This window comes from Nicotiana tabacum, chromosome 15, assembly GCF_000715075.1.
Source record: "Nicotiana tabacum cultivar K326 chromosome 15, ASM71507v2, whole genome shotgun sequence".
Lineage (NCBI taxonomy): Eukaryota > Viridiplantae > Streptophyta > Magnoliopsida > Solanales > Solanaceae > Nicotiana > Nicotiana tabacum.
In genome coordinates, this window is record NC_134094.1 from 91,726,740 (window position 1) to 91,744,438 (window position 17,699).

At 40.2% G+C, this 17,699-nt stretch overlaps 1 protein-coding gene across 1 annotated transcript; it reads right to left on the reverse strand.

Annotated features, from left to right (window-relative positions):
* Window positions 1-16,762: 16,762 nt before the first annotated feature.
* LOC142169726 (uncharacterized) lies at window positions 16,763-17,293 on the reverse strand. The gene has a single exon (XM_075231629.1). It carries the CDS (start codon window positions 17,291-17,293, stop codon window positions 16,763-16,765), a length of 531 nt encoding a protein of 176 aa, XP_075087730.1.
* Between the last annotated feature and the right edge of the window lie 406 nt (window positions 17,294-17,699).

Here is a 17,699-nt window from a genome sequence, read left to right on the forward strand (position 1 = left end):
TATGCTTCGTGCGTGTGTGATGAAGTTTGGGGGTTCTTGGGATCAGTTCTTGCCGCTTGCGGAGTTTGCCTACAACAACAGTTATCAGTCGAGCATTCAGATGGCCCCGTATGAGGCCTTGTATGGGAGGCAGTGTCAGTCTCCAATGGGTTGGTTTGAACCGGGCGAGGCTAGGATAGGCTATTGGGTACATATTTGGTTTAGGATGATTTGGAAAAGGTTAAATTGATCCAAGATTGGCTTCGCACAACCCAATATAGACAGGAGAGTTATGCGAATCGGATGGTTCATGACTTTTCATTCATTGTTGGGAGCGGGTCTTGCTTCGGGTTTCGCCCATGAAGGGTGTTATGAGGTTCGGCAAGAAGGGAAAACTAAGCCCTAGGTATATCGGACCTTTTGACATTCTCGAGAAGATTGGAGTGGTGGCCTACAAGCTTTCACTACCACCTAGTTTAGCTACAACTCATCTAGTATTCCATGTTTCTATGATCCGAAAATATCACAGTGATCCATCTCATGTGTTAGACTTCAGCAAAATCTAGTTGGATAAGGATTTGTCTTGTGTTGAGAAGCCAGTGGCCATGTTGGACCGGCAGGTCCGGAAGTTGAGGTCAAATGATATTGCTTCAGTGAAGGTTCAATTGAGGGGGTCATTCGGTCGAGGAGGTGACCAAGGAGACCGAGCACGACATGCAGAGTCGTTATCCTCATCTATTCACCACTTCACGTATGTCCTTATGCACATTCGAGGGCGAACATTTGTTTTAAGAAGGGGAGAATGTAATGACCCGATCAGTCGTTTTGTGTAATTATGCCTCGTTACCCTTTTTATTGCTTCACATTTATGTGTTTATGTATTTATGACTTGTGGAGTTGATTAGTTTCGTTCCGGAAAGCTTTCGGGTTGATTTGGACCCCTGATTCTAGACTTAGAAGTTTAAATTTGAAAATGTTGACCAAACTTTGACTTTTCTGAAAACGACCTCGGAACCATGTTTTTATGACTCTTATAGCTTTGTATCATGATTTAGGACTTGGGCGTATGCCCGGAATTGATTTTTGGAAGTCCGTAGGTTTATTTGTCGAAATTGGGCAATTTTAAGTTGAAACGTTTGACTGTAGGTTGACTTTTATCTATTGATCTCAGAATTTGGTTTTGGGACTTGGAATAGGTCCGTTATGTCATTTAGAACTTGTTTGCAAAATTTGACACCGTTTGGAGTTGATTTGATAGGATTCAGACGCTTAGTTGAAATTTTAGAAGTTCTTGAAAATCTCTTTGAAAATCATGCGTTCTAGAGTTCAATTCATACTTTTAGATGTTATTTTTTTGTGTTTTGATCGCGTGAGCGAGTTTGTATGATGTTTTTATACTTTTATTGAGGTTTGGTTTGGAACCCCGAAGGCTCGGGTGAGTTTCGAACCCTTAGCGGAGTGTTGTTAGAATTGAAAGTTGCTAGTTTTCTGCACAAACCTCAAATCTCGCAATTGCGAGGTCTGAGTTCGCATTTGCGAAGGTAGGCCAAGTCTGCTGGGTTCGCATTGGTGAACCTAGTGTTTGCATTTGCGAAGTATGTTGAGATGGGCTAGGATCGCAATTGCGATGATTTTTTCGCAATTGCGAGGGCAATAGTGGTTGCAAATGCGATCCAATATTTGCATTTGCGAAGAGTCCCTCAAGTCTTCAGTGTCTCAATTGCGAGGATTTATTCGCAACTGCGAGGGTTCGCAATTGCAAACCCATGTCGTAATTGCGACATCTGCAACTGATCAAATAGTTGTGAGATGGGATTTTTGAGTTCATTCTCTCATTTCTGAACCCTAGACTCGGTAGGAGGCGATTTGGAGAGGCGATTTTCACCTACAAACCTTGGGTAAGTGATTCTAATATATTTATAATCATATTCCATCAATATATCTTATATTTTAACATCAAAATCATGTGAATCAAAGTAAGAATTTGTGAAACTTTGTCAAGTTTTTGAAAAATAAGAAATTGAGTTTTGAGAGTCGATTTGGATTCGAATTTTGAAACTAATCACATATATGAACTCGTGGGGTCATGGGTAAACGGAATCTACCATTGGACCCGCGTTTTGACTGGGTGGGCCCTGAGTTGACTTTTGTTGACTTTTTTGGAAAAGTGTAAAAATCTTAACTTTATCTATTGCAATTGAATTCCCTAGCATTGTTTGATGATATTGAGTCGATTTTGGTTAGATTTGAGCCGCATGGAGGCAAAGTTTAAGGGAAAAGCTATTTTCGAGTGTTGAATTGGCCTAGTTGAGGTAAGTGTCTTACCTAATTTCACGTGGGAGAATTATCCCTTAGGATTGGTATTGTTTGATTCAATTGTGCTAAGTAAAATCCGTGCATGCAAGGTGATGAGTGGGTACACGGGTTGTACATAGTATTTGATCGGTTTAGGCTACTTAGACTATTTTCATGTTGTAATTGAAATGCCCTATTATGTTGTAAACTCGCATAATCCAATTATCCTTAATTGCCTTAGTTGACTTGTTTAGTAGTTGTTCTACATCCTACGTGCTAAATTGCTCCCATGGTTTAATTGAACTTGTTGTCTCCCTTATTGTTACATGCTATTTCTTCATTGTTAATTATTATTGTCGAAGTAATTGTTCATGTTATTTCTTTACTTATTGATTTCCATTATTTGAGACTCCTTGTTTAATATTATTTTTTTTACTGTGAAGTTGGTTTTATCTAATATTGTGGATATACATTATTTCACTCATTGTCGAGCTATTTGGTGATGAAGTTGCAGAAGTCGTTAATACGTTGAGGCGATGTTGGTTATTGTTGAAACATCTATCTTATTGAGCATTTTTCATCCATTGTTGTTGTTGATATTCTCGTATACGTTGTGTTGGAGCCATGGGTTATTGTTGTGGACACATTGATATTATTGTTATTGGCAAGTCGTGATATATGGGCACTTGTGGTGCGAATTGTTATTGTGATATGATATTGACGCGCATGCGGCGGTATAAGGTTTGAGTTGATATGCATGTGGCGGCATAAGGTGGGACTTATATGTGCGTTGCTTGTAGGGGAACTACGTGAAGCCACGCGGTGTCATAAGCTGTGCTAAAGTGCATGTAGCTATTTTGGAAAAATTATTTTCAAAACCTATTTTCAAATGTAAGGCTCACGCGGCGGTATAAGAATAGATTATGATTGAAATTGAGTAATGTGAATACGATGCGGTACCTCGGTTTGATTTCATTATACACGACGCAGTACCTCGTTGTGTTTCTGGCTATTTATTTCATGTTGCAAAGTGTGGTGGAAGAAATATTTCTTGTTGCTCACTCTTTATCATTTTAGTAGTTGTAGTCCATACACGATCTTTGTATCACTTTAGATGTTTCTTTTATACTACTTCTATTGTTAACTTCCGGTACTAGTTCTTGCTATTATCTTGTTCTGTATCAATTGTTCTTCATTTTTCGTTACTTATCTGTATTACATTATTATATTGCCTATTTCATATCCTAGTAGGTGTCTTGACCTGGCCTCGTCACCACTCTACTGAGGTTAGGCTTGATACTTATTGGGTACCATTGTGGTGTACTCATACTATGCTTCTGAATATCTTTTTGTTCAGATCCAGGTACATCCGCTCATGCCGGTAGATAGAGATTTCCTACTAGCTGCTTTTACCGGAGACATCAAGGTATGCCTGCTCGGCATTCGCAGGCCTCAGAGTCACCTTCCCATATTTTCAGTACTGTTGTATTTCATTTTGGACAGTGATGTAGTAGTACTCTAGTTGCATTCTATAGACCTTATGACTCAGTTCCACCAGTTTTGGGGTGTGTACTTGTGAGATTATATTTTCAGATGGTTTTATCTATTTTTCAGGCGCTTGCAGTAACTTGTTATTATACATTTGCTTAGTTGTTGTTATTTGTTAGGCTTACCTAGTCGTAGAGACTAGGTGCCATCACGACATCCTTTGGAGGGAATTTGGGGTTGTGACACTTGTGCTTCGAGTTCGCGTAAAGGAGTTCGCGATTGCGAAGCTCTATACCACTGGTATTTGCATTTGCGTGGGATGGTCCGCGTTCGCAAAGGGAAGGGCGAGCTGGGGGGAGACCATACTATTGACCTTCGCGTTCGCGAAGGTCAGGCCAGCCAAGCCTTCGTGTTCGCGAGACTTGGATCGCCTTCGCGATGTGCAATCTTTCAGTGCCTTGGTTGTTTTGCCTTTGCGATCGCGAGGCTATTGTCGCGATCACGAAGAAGGAAAATCTGGGCAGTGTCTTTAGTAAAACAAGACTTAGGCCATTTTATCTCATTTTTATTTCCCTTGGCCGATTTTGGAGCTTCTTGGAGAGGGGTTTTCACCTAGCTATTGAAGGTAAGTGATTTCTATACAATGTAAGTTAAACACATAAATTATGGGTAGATTTTAACATGTAAAATGTGAAAATTTTAGGAGTTTGTTGAAAAACCTAGATTTTTTATAAAAATGAGATTAGACCATGAAAATGATTATAGAATTGGGCAGAAATTTTATATTTATGTTCGTGAGGTTATGGATAACAATTATTTACAAATATTTTCGGAATCCGGGCACGTGGTCCCGGCGGTGAATTTTAGAAAATTTCCAAATTGAGTTGGGTAATTACTCTAATAGTTAAATTATGAACTTTGGAGCAATTGTTGATTTGTTTGTAGTACCTTAGGCTAGTTTTGGATTGTTCGGCACTGACTTGAGGCTTTTATTGTGATTTGTGGATCGGAAGGTGGACGTGGAAATGAGGTAAGTCTCTTGCATAACCTTGTACGAGAAAATTAACCCCATAGGTGTTTAAATTGTTATTTGCTACTAATCGTGGGTGCTACGTACGTACGAAGTGACGAGAGTCCGTACGTAGCTAAAATTCATGTAATGTCCGGGTAGACATAGGGCTTCACCACATAATACTTGCAATATTTTAATTCATCTTGTTAGTTTAATTACTTGTATCAATAAGTAAAATTTGATTGAGGATTATGTTAGATCGAACTTCAATACTTAGAAATTTGGCTGAATGATTAATTATTGATGGAAAATTTTATAATTCCTTTATGGGATTGCCTTGGGTTGCAAACACGAAATTCATAGTCCGATGAGTTTCTCTATTCCTGTGGATCAGAGCCTTCTCTTGTTATGCTTATCATTTCTGTCTATTCTGTTTCAGACAGTAGTTTTAGGAAATTTTGTATATTCTACTAGATGCCTGTGCACTTGTGACACCGGATTTTGGGGAGTCCTAGTGGTTATTCATGGTTTTTTATTATAAAATTCGCTAATTTACTCTCATGTTTAGTTTATATTTTACATTACTACGATCATCTATTATTTGCTTCGTTATTAACTAAAACCATTTACTTTAAAAATATTAAAACGAACAATTAAATGGATAATTCACCATTAGCTTATCTAGTGGCGACGTTGGGTGCCATCACAGCCTATAGTGGGAATTTGGTCGTGACAACTTGGTATCAGAGTACTAGGTTCACATAGGTATCACAAGTCATGAGCGGGCCTAAAAGAGTCATGCGGATCGGTGCTGAGACGTTTGTACTTATATTCGAGAGGCTATATGGTGTTAGAAAACTTCTTTTTCTTCATCTCATATCGTGCAGCTGATGTTTTGCTAAGTATATTTCTCTTATTCTCTCGCACATGGTGAGAACACGCGCGGTAGATGTACCCAACGGTGGAGGAGTTGCGACCCCTGTTGCTAAAGGCCGAGGCATGGGGAGGGCACCAGCTCCTGCTAGAGGACTAGGGCATTTTAGAGTTGCTCCTGTTGTACCACCAGGAGTAGGGTGAGGTGCCTGCAGCTGAGCCGTTTATGTCCGCACCTGGATTTCAGGAGGTCATGGGTCGTATGATGCGATTCATGGACTTTATGATGCAAGCTGGTTTATTTCCAGCAGACCCAACCACATCTCAGGCGAGAGGGGGAGCACAAACCCATGCCGCTCAGGCTCCAAGGCATGATGTTACTGTATATTATACCCAAGGTGCACTACCTTTGGGGGGGCTCAGCCAGTTGCAGCGGTTGTACCAGAGCCCTGTGACCATCGAGCCGCATAATCTGTTAGATATATGGACCAGACTGTATCCTCGTGCCTTTGGCGGTGAGCGACATGAGGACCCCTAGGATTTTATTAACCATTGCAGAGACATGCTGCACAACATGAGAGTATTGGAGTCCAACGGGGTGGACTTCACCACATTTCAGCTGGAGGGCAAGGCCCGTAGATGGTGGCAGTCCTACCTTCTTAGTAGACCAGCGGGTTCACCTCCCTTGACTTGGGACCAATTCACACGTCTCTTTCTGGAGAGATATATTCCACCCTCTCATATGGAAGGGCTACAAGGTCAGTTCGAGTGGCTCCAGTAGGGTCAGATATCTGTGACCGATTATGAGGTGAGGTTCTCTAAGTTGTCTTGCCATGCACTTATGATACTCCCCACCGATGCAGAGAGTGTGCAGAGGTTTATTGCGGGCTTGCATTATGGTATTCAGGTTACTATGGCTCGAGATGTTGAGATGAGGACTCCTAACGAGTAGGTTATGGAGATAGCTCGGCAGATTAGGGTATCCACAACCACGGCCGATTGTATACGTCGAGGGAGAGGAGGCCTCGGCATTCTGGGGGGGGTTCAGCGGTGCCCCATCTGGAGGCGGAGGTCAGTTCGTGATGAGCCAGTCCAGCAGATCCACTTATTCAGCACTACCGCCTTCTCGGGATACACCAGTGCTGCCCTATTTCAGTGCCATTCTAGAGAGCTCCTACCGTCCACCGGCCATTCAGGTTTTTTTTCTAATGGGTATTCAGGTTCCCGAGGTCAGACTCAGGTCCAGTCATCTTCCGCACCGAGAGGTTGATATGAGTGTGGGGAGCTTGGTCATATGAAGAGATTTTTCCCCAGGCTTCGGGGTAAGGCAGTACAGCAGGGGCACCAAGACCATAAGCCCATGATCACAACACTAGCTGCCGCACCGACCGTCCGGCCTACCAGAGGCAGAGGGAAGGTTGGTAAAGGTCCCCCTAAGGTGGAGGCCAGCTAGGTGGTGCTCCAGCTAGCTTATATGCTTTTCTAGCCAGACTAGATGCACTAGCCTCAGATGCCGTGATCACATGTATTATTTCTGTCTACGGTAGTGATGCTTCAGTACTATTTGATCCAAGATATATATATATTCATATGTTTCTTCCCTATTTGCTCCTTATCTAGATGTCTCTCGTGAGTCCTTAGGTTCTCATATATATGTTTCCATGCTAGTGGGCGATTTTGTTGTTGTGAATACCGCTCCTGTATTGTGACTTTCTGTGGTTATGATACCATAGCGGATCTTCTATTACTCAACATGACTGACTTTGAGGTCATCATGGGCATGGACTGGTTCTCTCCGTATCATGTCGTTCTTGATTTCCATGCCAAGACTGTCACCTTGGCGATGCCAGAGTTGCCTAGATTGGAGTTGAGGGGTTCATCTATCGGTGCATCTAGTCGAGTTATCTCTTTCTTGAAGGCACGACACATGGTTGAGAAGGGTTATTTGTCTTATTTGGCTTATGTTCGAGATACTACTACAGAGACTCCCATGATTGATTCATTGCCTGTGGTGCGGGAGTTCTCCGATATGTTTCCTTCTGATTTACGAGGCATGCCACCAGATCGTGATATCGATTTCACTATTGATTTGGTGCTAGGTACCCAACCTATCTCTATTTCACTATACCGCATGGCTTCAAAAGAGTTGAAGGAACAACTTGAAGAGTTGCTAGCGAAGGGGTTCGTCAGGCTGAGTGTGTCTCCTTAAGGTGCACCGGTATTATTTGTGAAAAAGAAGGATGGGAGTATTAGGATGTACATTGATTACCGCCAGCTGAATAAAGTTACCATTAAGAATAAGTACCTGTTGCCGTGTATTGATGATTTGTTTGACCAGTTGCAGGGTGCCAGGGTGTTCTCTAAGAATGACTTGAGATCTAGGTATCATCAACTGAAGATTCGTGCTTCCGATGTTCTGAAGACGGCTTTCCAGACTAGATATAGCCACTATGAGTTTCTAGTGATGTCTTTCGGCCTGAACAACACCCCGACGACGTTTATGGATTTGATGAACAGGTTGTCCATGCCATATCTTGACTCATTTGTCATTGATGACATATTGATCTACTCGCGTAGTATGGAAGAGCACGAGCAGCATTTAAGAGTTGTGCTTAGGACCTTGCGGGAACATAAGTTAGATGCTAAGTTTTCCAAGTGCGAGTTCTGGTTAGATTATGTGGCATTTTTTAGGCATGTTGTATCAGGTGAGGGTAGTAAGGTAGATCCCATGAAGATCGAGGCAGTCCAGAGTTGCCCTCGTCCTACCACAGCGACCGAGATCAAGAGTTTCTTGGGGTTAGCAGGTTATTATCGTCAGCTTGTGAAGGGCTTCTCATCTATTACAGCACCTTTGACTAGGTTGACCCAGAAGGGTGCTCCATTCCGATGGTCCATTGATTGCGAGGCATGCTTTCAGAATCTCAAGACCGCCTTGACTACATCACTGGTGTTAGTGTTTCCTTCCTGTTCAGAGATTTATATTATGTATTGATATGCTTCATGCGTTAGTTTGGGTTTTGTATTAATGCAGGATGGGTGAGTTATTTCATATGTTTCACGTCAGCTGAAGCCCCACGAGAAGAATTACCCCATATATGATTTGGAGTTGGCCGCGATAGTTCATGTTCTCAAGATTTGGAGGCATTATCTTTATGGGGTGTCCTGTGAGATTTACATCGATCATCATAGCTTGCAGCATTTGTTTAAGCAGATGGATCTAAATTTGAGGCAACGCATGTGGCTTGAGTTACTGAAGGACTATGATATTACCATCTTTTACCATCTGGGCAAGGCGGATGTGGTTGTGGATGCCTTGAGCAGAAAGGCTGAGAGGCCATTCATTTCAGCACAGGAGAGGCCATTGGCTTTGGACATTTAGTCCTTGGCTAACAGACTTGTGAGGTTGGATATTGCAGAGCCCAGTCGAGTTCTTGCATGTGTTGTGTCTTATTCTTCATTATTTGAGCGGATCAAGGCTCGTCAATACGATGATTCGCACTTGCTGGTTCTTAGAGAGACCGTACTACGGGATGGTGCCAAGGAGGTTACTATCGGTGAGGATGGTGTTCTGCGACTCCAGGGTTGCCTACATGTTCCTAATGTTGATGGCTTGAGGGAGAAGATTCTAGAGGAGGCCCATAATTCTCGATATTCTATTCATCCAGGTGCTACAAAGATGTATCGCGACTTGAGGCAGCATTATTGGTGGCGGCGGATGAAGAAGGACATAGTTAAGTATGTAGCGAGATGTCTAAATTGCCAGCAGATTAAGTTTGAGCAACAAAGGCTTGGTGGCCTACTCCGGCAGATGGTTATACCGGACTCGAAATGGGAGCAGATCACTATGGACTTTATAGTTGGGTTATCGCGGGTGTTGAGGAAGTTTGATGTCGTTTGGGTCATTATCGACAGGCTGACCAAGTCGGCACACTTTATTCCTGCTGTGAATACGTACTCTTCAGAGAGATTGGCCCAAATTTACATTCAGGAGATTGTCCGATTACATGGTGTGCCTATTTCCATCATATCAGATAGAGGCCCTCAGTTCACTTCGCATTTCTGGAGAGCAGTATACAATGAGTTGGGTACCATAGTAGAGCTCAACACAGACTTTCATTCACAGACCGACGGGTAGTTGGAGCACAAAGTTCAGATCCTAGAGGATATGCTCAGAGTATGTGTGATTGACTTTGGAGGGCAGTGGGGTCGATTCTTGACATTGGCTGAGTTTGCTTATAACAACAGTTATTAGTCCAGCATCGAGATTGCTCCATTTGAGGATTTATATGGTTGGCGATGTCATTCGCTCATCAGATGGTTTGAGCTCGGCGAGGCTAGGTTATATGGCACTGATTTAGTGAAGGATGCCTTGGAGAAGGTAAAGTTGATTCAGGAGCGGCTTCGCGCAACACAGTCCAGACAGAAGAGTTACGTGGATCAGAAGATGCGTGATTTATCATTTATGGCAGGCGAGAAGGTTCTCTTGAAGGTCTCGCCGATGAAAGGTATCATGAGGTTCGGGAAGAAGGGCAAGCTGAGTCCGAGGTTTATTGGCCCATTTGAGGTGTTGAGGCGAGTTGGGGAGATTGCTTATGAGCTTGCTTTGCCTCCCAGTCTATTGGGAGTTCATCTATGTATCTATGCTTCGGAAGTACCGTGTTGACAGGTCGCATATGTTAGATTACAGCACGATTCAGTTAGATGAGAGTGTGGGTTATGAGAAAGAGCCAGTTGCTATTATTGACAAGCAGGTTCGCCAGTAGAGGTCCAAGAAGATTATACGGTAAAGGTCAAGTGGAGGGGTCAACCAGTTGAGGAAGCGACTTGTGATACCGAGGAGCATATACGGAGCAGATATCCGCACTTATTCAGCACTCCAGGTATGATTCTAAACCTGTTCGAGGACGAACATTTGTTCAAGAGGTGGAGAATGTAATGACTCGACCAGTCATTTTTCCTTCTAGATCCTCATTTCCCTAATTAAGACTCCTCGCATGTGCTTTTACTATTTTATAACTTGCGGGGATGGTTGATTTGGGTTTGGAAGTGTTCGGGTTAAAATCAGAATACTTAGTTCCTTAATAGTGGCCTAAGATGGCCAAGTCTGACTTGGGTAAACATTTTGAGTAAATGACCTCAGAATCAGAATTTAATGGTTCCAATAGGTTCGTATGATGATTTTGTACTTGGGTGTGTGTTCGGATCGATTTTCGGGTGATCCGGGAGCATTTCAGCGCTTAATATTTAAAGTTGGTTCATTGAGGGTTTTCTAGTTCCTTAAATTTGGTTTGGAGTAGACGTTGGTATTATCAAAGTACGTTTGAGATTCCGAGCCTGGGAATAGGTCCATATGGTGATTTATGACTTGTACACAAAATTTGGTGTCAAACTAAGTTGTCTAAGTATGATTCGACGCGTTCGGAGTAAGTTGAAAAGCTTGAAGTTCATATGTTGATTCAATTTGATTTTGGGGTGTGATTCTTAGTTTCGTTGTTATTTTATGTGTTTTGAGGGTTCGAACATGTATGTATTATGTTTATGGACTTGTTGGTGCAATTGGACGGGGTCCCGAGTGGCTCGGGTGAGTTTCGGACCACCCGGAATTGAGTTCAAAATTCTGCTATTTGTTGTTCTCGTTTCCTTCTTCGTGAACGCGGAGAAGGCCTCGCCTTCACGATGAAGGAAATTGGGCTGGGGAAATTTGTTCTTCGCGTTCGCATAAAGGATTTCGCGATCACGAAGCTCTGGGCCACTAGTCTTCGCGTTCATGTGGGATGGTCCGTGTTTGCGAAGGGAAGGGCGAGTTGGGGAAAAACTAGGTTGTTGATCTTCGCGTTCGCGAAGAGGCCCTCGTGTTCGCGAAGGTCAGGCCAGGCAAGCCTTCTCGTTCGCGAGCCTTGGATCGCATTCACGATGTGCAATCTTTCAGCGCCTTGGCTACTTTGCCTTAGCGATCGCGAAGAAGGAAAATCTGGGCAATGTCTTTATTAAAACAGGACTTAGGCTAGTTTCTCTCATTTTCATTTCCCTTAGCCGATTTTGGAGCTTCTTGGAGAGGGGTTTTTACCTAGCTATTGAAGGTAAGTGATTTCTATACAATGTAAGCTAAACACATAGATTATGGGTAGATTTTAACATGTAAAATGTGAAAAATTTAGGAGTTTGTTGAAAAATCTAAGTTTTTGATAAAAATGAGATTAGACCATGAAAATGATTATGGAATTGGGTAAAAATTATATATTTGTGTTCGTGAGGTTATGGGTAATAATTATTTAAAAAGAAATCTGGAATTCTGGCACACGGGGGCCCCGGGGTGAATTTTAGGAACCTTCCAAATTGGGTTAGGTAATTACTCTAATAGTTAAGTTATAAACTTTTGAGCAATTATTGATTAGTTTGCACAACCCTTGGCTAGTTTTGTATTGTTCGGCACCGACTTAAGGCTTGTAGTGTGATTTGTGGATCGGAGGGTAGACTTGGAAACGAGGTAAGTCTCTTGACTAACCTTGTAGTAGGAAATTAACCCCATAGGTGTTTAAATTGTTATTTGCTACTAATTGTGGGTGCTACATACGCACGAAGTGACGAGAGCCCGTACGTAGCTAAAATTCTTGTTATGTCCGGGTAGACATAGGGATTTACCGCACAATACTTGCACCATTTGAATTCATCTTGTTAGTTTAATTACTTGTATCAATAAGTAAAATTTGATCGAAGATTAATTTTGACCGAACTTCACTACTTAGAGATTTGGCAGAATGATTAATTATTGATGGAAAAAATTATAATTCCTTTATGGGCTTGCCTTAGGTTGCAAATACGAAATTGATAGTCCAATGAGTTTCTCTATTCCTATGGATTGGGCCGAACGCCTCGACAATACTTATAGATATAATGTTATGCATCCATGGATTGGGGCATACAACCTCGCTAACACGATTGTTATGAATTGGGTCGTACGACCTCGGTATAACTCGTGTGTGTTTTCTCTAGGAGTCTGATTATACTCGATATATCCTTCTTGACTTGAGAATTTGTAAATACATGTTGGCCCTTGAGATTAGCATGTGATATTGGGGACTTTAATTTTTTTTTAAAGAATCATTTAAATTATTGCCTCGTATTCCATTATTGCTGTTGTATTTCATGCATATTTATAATTCTTGCACATTATGTATATTGACCACTAGTAAGTGTCGATGTCGACCCCTCGTCAGTACTTTTTCGAGGTTAGACTAGATACTTAGTTGGGTACACGTTATTTACGTACTTACGCTACACTTCTGCACATATTGTACAGGTTCTGAGGCAGGTACATCTAGAGTTCATCCAGGCGCGCATCCGCAATACCCGGAGGCCTAGTGGTGAGCTCCTTCTCATGCTCCGTTCTGCAGCACCCGGAGCCTTCTCATGTTATGCTTATCATTTCTGTCTATTCTATTTCAGAGAGTAGTTTTAGGGAGTTTTGTATATTCTACTTGATACTCGTGCACTTGTGACACCAAGTTTTGGGGAGTCCTGGTGGATATTCATGGTTTTTTATTATAAAATTCGCTACTTTACTCTCATGTTTAGTTTATGTTTTACATTACTATGATCATCTATTATTTGCTTTGTTATTAAATAGAACCAATGACTTTAAAAATATTAAAATAAATAATTAAATGGATAGTTCACTGTTGGCTTATCTAGTGGCGACGTTGGATGCTATCACGACCTATAGTGAAAATTTGGTTGTGACAGTTACGCTATTCTTCTTTTTATAGGTAGAGAAGGTGACCATCGGTTAATTCCCACTTTTCATCAAAGTGAGTTAGGGGGGAGTTATAACCATAATTAACTTCCCCTAATTTTATCCAAATACTAATTTAGCAAAATATATTTATTAAACCAAAATATTTCATAAGCCACACGTGGGCCATATTTTACATTTCTTGGCGCTAGTCTTTCATTATTAACTTTATAAAATTTTGTATTCCAGTTACACGTATAATGATATAAAAAATATTTTACTATTAAATCACTTTAAAATAGTAATGTTAGAGAATGATAGTCATGTGAGCACAACTAGTAACTATATTACGGTGAGATAGATATGATCGGATTTCTGCTAAGGCATTCAGAATTTCTTTTTTAAAGAGACTATGTTCAATGGGAACTGAACTAGTAACCTAATAAATATTTTGAACACCCTTATCATTAATCTATGCTTTTGTGATATGTGAAAGGGATTCAAAATATATTACATACAGATATAAATCGAATTTTATCTTATATGTACAGTATAATTTTCTGATGAAGGAGGTTCGAGTGAATCCCTTCCGCCTTCTAAATTCGGCCCTGTCCTCCATGCTTAATTAAATATTTCGGGTTTGAGTCCTAAGAATATATATTTGTTTGATGGGAAGGATTTTCCCCAAGAATTTTGTATAATTTAAAGGCAGAATGGCCTAAATGACACTTATACTTGAGCCACTTTGTCATGTCGGTTCCTAAACATAGAAGTTTGCCAATTGAACACTTACACGCATTCAAACTGTGAATAATAAATATTTATCCTATGTGGCTGATCCTATGTGTCATATTTGGCTTTAATGCATGATTCACACGCCTGTAAGGGGGGTGAAGGCAGTTTTAAATACCCTAACGGTAATAATGTGGCATATTTAACAGCCATCTTCTTCTTTCTACCTTATTCTCCATTGTTGAACATTATAAAAGCTGATTTCTATCCAAATCTTATGCCTTCTTTTTTCTTTGTTAGCTTCAACAGTGCAAAATAAATTTTTTTTTGCTGGGATTCTTCATTGCCCATAAAATGTTTCCATCTCATTTTTTTCTTCTTCTCCGGCAAGAAATAAGCTATTGCCGCGTCTTCTCCTTTAGCAATAAAGAAGGAACCTTTGTGTTGTTGTGGACTTGCTGCAGATCTTAAAATGTCACGAACACCCACCAATCCCGGAAGAAGGTTCCTAGCCTACCGAAGATATGAGATTGGTGAAGGTTGTGACTTTTTTTAATAGGTTGATCATGCGATTGAGGAAGAACACTACAAGACTCTTCTTGCGGGTCTTATTAAGAAGAGTGATCGATGCCATTGTCAGAGAAGACAAGGAAGTCGATGTTCAGAGTTGTTGCTATTATAATTGTGGTTGTAGTTGTTCTAATGTTAGCTCTTATGTTATGTGTTTAGGATTGATAGTGTACTTTATTATTTCTTGGGTTTAGGCTACATATTTTGTATTGATGTAAAAAATAATTCATGGAATATATTGACAAAGGTTCCATTACGGCAACAAGTACATGAACTACTAATATCATGGCATGTTATAGGCAGTTAATAAAACATCCAAAATAAGAAAGTTGCTTTACAAAATATTGTCTACGATAGGCAGTCAACAAAAACATACATAATGAGTATCTTTACAAAATATTGTCTACCACAGGCAGTCAACAAAAATATCCATGATTAAGTCTTCAAAATATCAGTTGAGCACTTCAATTAATGTCTGTTGTGGCTTGGTTGCTTGGTGTGGATTGTGCCATTGGTGTAGCTTGAGTGGTTGTAGCAGAGTTTGACCTTCTGTAACTCTGTTCTTGCAGTTGCCTTTGTATAACTGCAACTCGACCCTTCCACTTTAGCCTAAGGGGTTTGAACCTAAGTTCAATGTTGGTAGGGGCAGAACTTATGAGTGTAGAAGGATTGTATACTACTCTGTCAGTAATTTCAGACAGCACAACGATAAAAGATTGTGAGTGAGGGATTATCTAGTAAACCATATATGTTGATTGTGTAATTAAGTGAAAATATTTACTCTTTGTATCACAGTGCCACTTGAAGCAAATAGCACACCATATCATGCTGCATTTGGTCTCTTAGACCCTGCATTTGCTTATTGAGGCCCAATTATCAGAGTCCAGTCCTCTCTCCCTACTTCTTTCGTTATTGTTCATTATTTTCATAGCTTAGTTTACTGGCTTTATTATTTTTCGCTCACTGCCTTCCTTGTTTATCATATTTTGTTCTCATATATTTAACACTCATATATTAGATTGTGCATTTTACTTTCATGCTCTAACATTACATGAAACATAGGAAAACTTTAACTAATATAGGACTTAAGGAAATTAATTAGTAATTAATCTTTGTCCCTGTTAATTATAGTTTGCTCATTTTGTATACTCACCTTTTCATTAAGATTTTTGAAGCTCGGGCCTTTAATAAAAAAAAATAGCAACCCGTTTTCGAAAGAAAATCAAAAAAGAATCGTTGGATTTTACTAACATGGAATGCAATCAATTTTCTCATAAAAGCAATAAGGTACTGTCGTCTCAAATGAATTTTCAAAGACTCCCTTCTTCAGAATCTCTTGAAAACCAAGGTACATTTAAAAATTATTTTCTTAGAAACAACTCTTAAAATTACTCTAGCATCTATCTTTCAAAATACTTACTTTCATAACTAATAATTACAAGCCTTAAAATCTAGACCGTTTCAAAACTCTCTTAACCTTCAATAATTCTTTTATAATTCTACACCCTTCTTAAGTCTTATGCATTCCCTTTAGTATATAGTGAGTCCTGCCTTAGTAATAATTAAGCATAGTATAAATAACCGAGCCCTTAAAATCAGTCTAAGTCCTATGGAGCTACCTCAGGTCATCACCTCTTCTAGGTTCATTGGTCTTCCTTTTTGGACCTCTAGCAACATTAGTTGATTGTTGTGTGCTTGGATCAGTGATTGGTTGAGTGAAGATGCCACTTTCCATATTTAAAGCTGATGTTGTTGATCCAGTTGTTGCTACTGATGCACTTCCAGCTACTTTTGTTGATGCACTTCCACTAGTTCCAGCCCTTCCACCTGATGTTGTTGATGAAGCATTTTTAGCAGTTTCACCTCCAACTGAACTAGTTCCAGCCCTTCCCCCTTGGTTTCTCTGCATACACATAACAAAACAAATACTAGTAATTGAATTCATCTGATAATGACCACAAAGAATATTAATATTTACTGTTGATGGACATCCTTTCTTGTTATGTCCAAGAGTATTGCACAAAGAACATCTCATTTGTCTCCCTATCCTTGAACCCTTCCCAAACTTCTTCTTTGGTTCATCAACAACTTTTCTCCTTTTTTTTCTTTGGCCTTCCTGGCATTGCAGTTATAACAGGTGGCTCAATAGCTGGCAGTGTGCTTTTTGGCCACAAATTCATACAAGTTAAAGGTTGAATGAATCTGATGTATGCCTTAAGGTAGGTGTCCTTCCTATACCAATGGTCAACATATGGCCCAACCTCATAGTTCTTATAATGCATTGTTGTAATTGCATGTGCACATGGAATTACTTTGAGTTGCCATGATCTACAAGTACAGGAACACCTCCTAAAGTCAATAACATGTTTATATGGTCCATCCTGGATCTCATACCCTGTTTCACCATTAAATTTGACTTTACATTTGGCTGCCCTTTGAGCATTCTCTCCAAGTATTTTCATAGCCATGGGTGATATATGACCTATCCATTTTCCAGAAAACTCTCTCATGCTATTCATCTTCTCCATACACTTGATTCTAATTTCCTCTAATATAGTAATGATAGATTTGTGCCTAGCTACCAATATCCAACTATTAAATATCTCACACATGTTGTTCTCCACTACATCACACTTACTATGTTCTTTGAATTATGCCCTACAACATGTCTCCTTGTTGTATTTCAGTAAGTCTTGAACAATATCTCCCCCCAGCTGGTCCATTTCATCCAACTTTTTGCTAAAGTAAACTTCAAATGTAGCTCTTACATACTGCCAGAATTTTTTTCTTCTTTCCTCACCAAGCCAAGTTTGCTTCCAATTAGCCCAGATATGTCTAGCACACCACCTCATCTCAGCATTTGGCAATAACTGAGTTATGGCTAGATAAAGACCCTACAATCAACAACATTATATTGTTATAACTTAAACATAAATGAAAATAATTACACTTTAAAGACAAAGTGTTAGAAACCATACCCTCTGCATATCAGACATGACTATCAGTCCTTCTCCTTCA

Coding starts and splice junctions, on each gene's coding strand:
- LOC142169726 (XM_075231629.1), bottom strand. CDS start 17,293: ATGTGTGAGATATTTAATAGTTGGATATTGGTAGCTAGGCACAAATCT.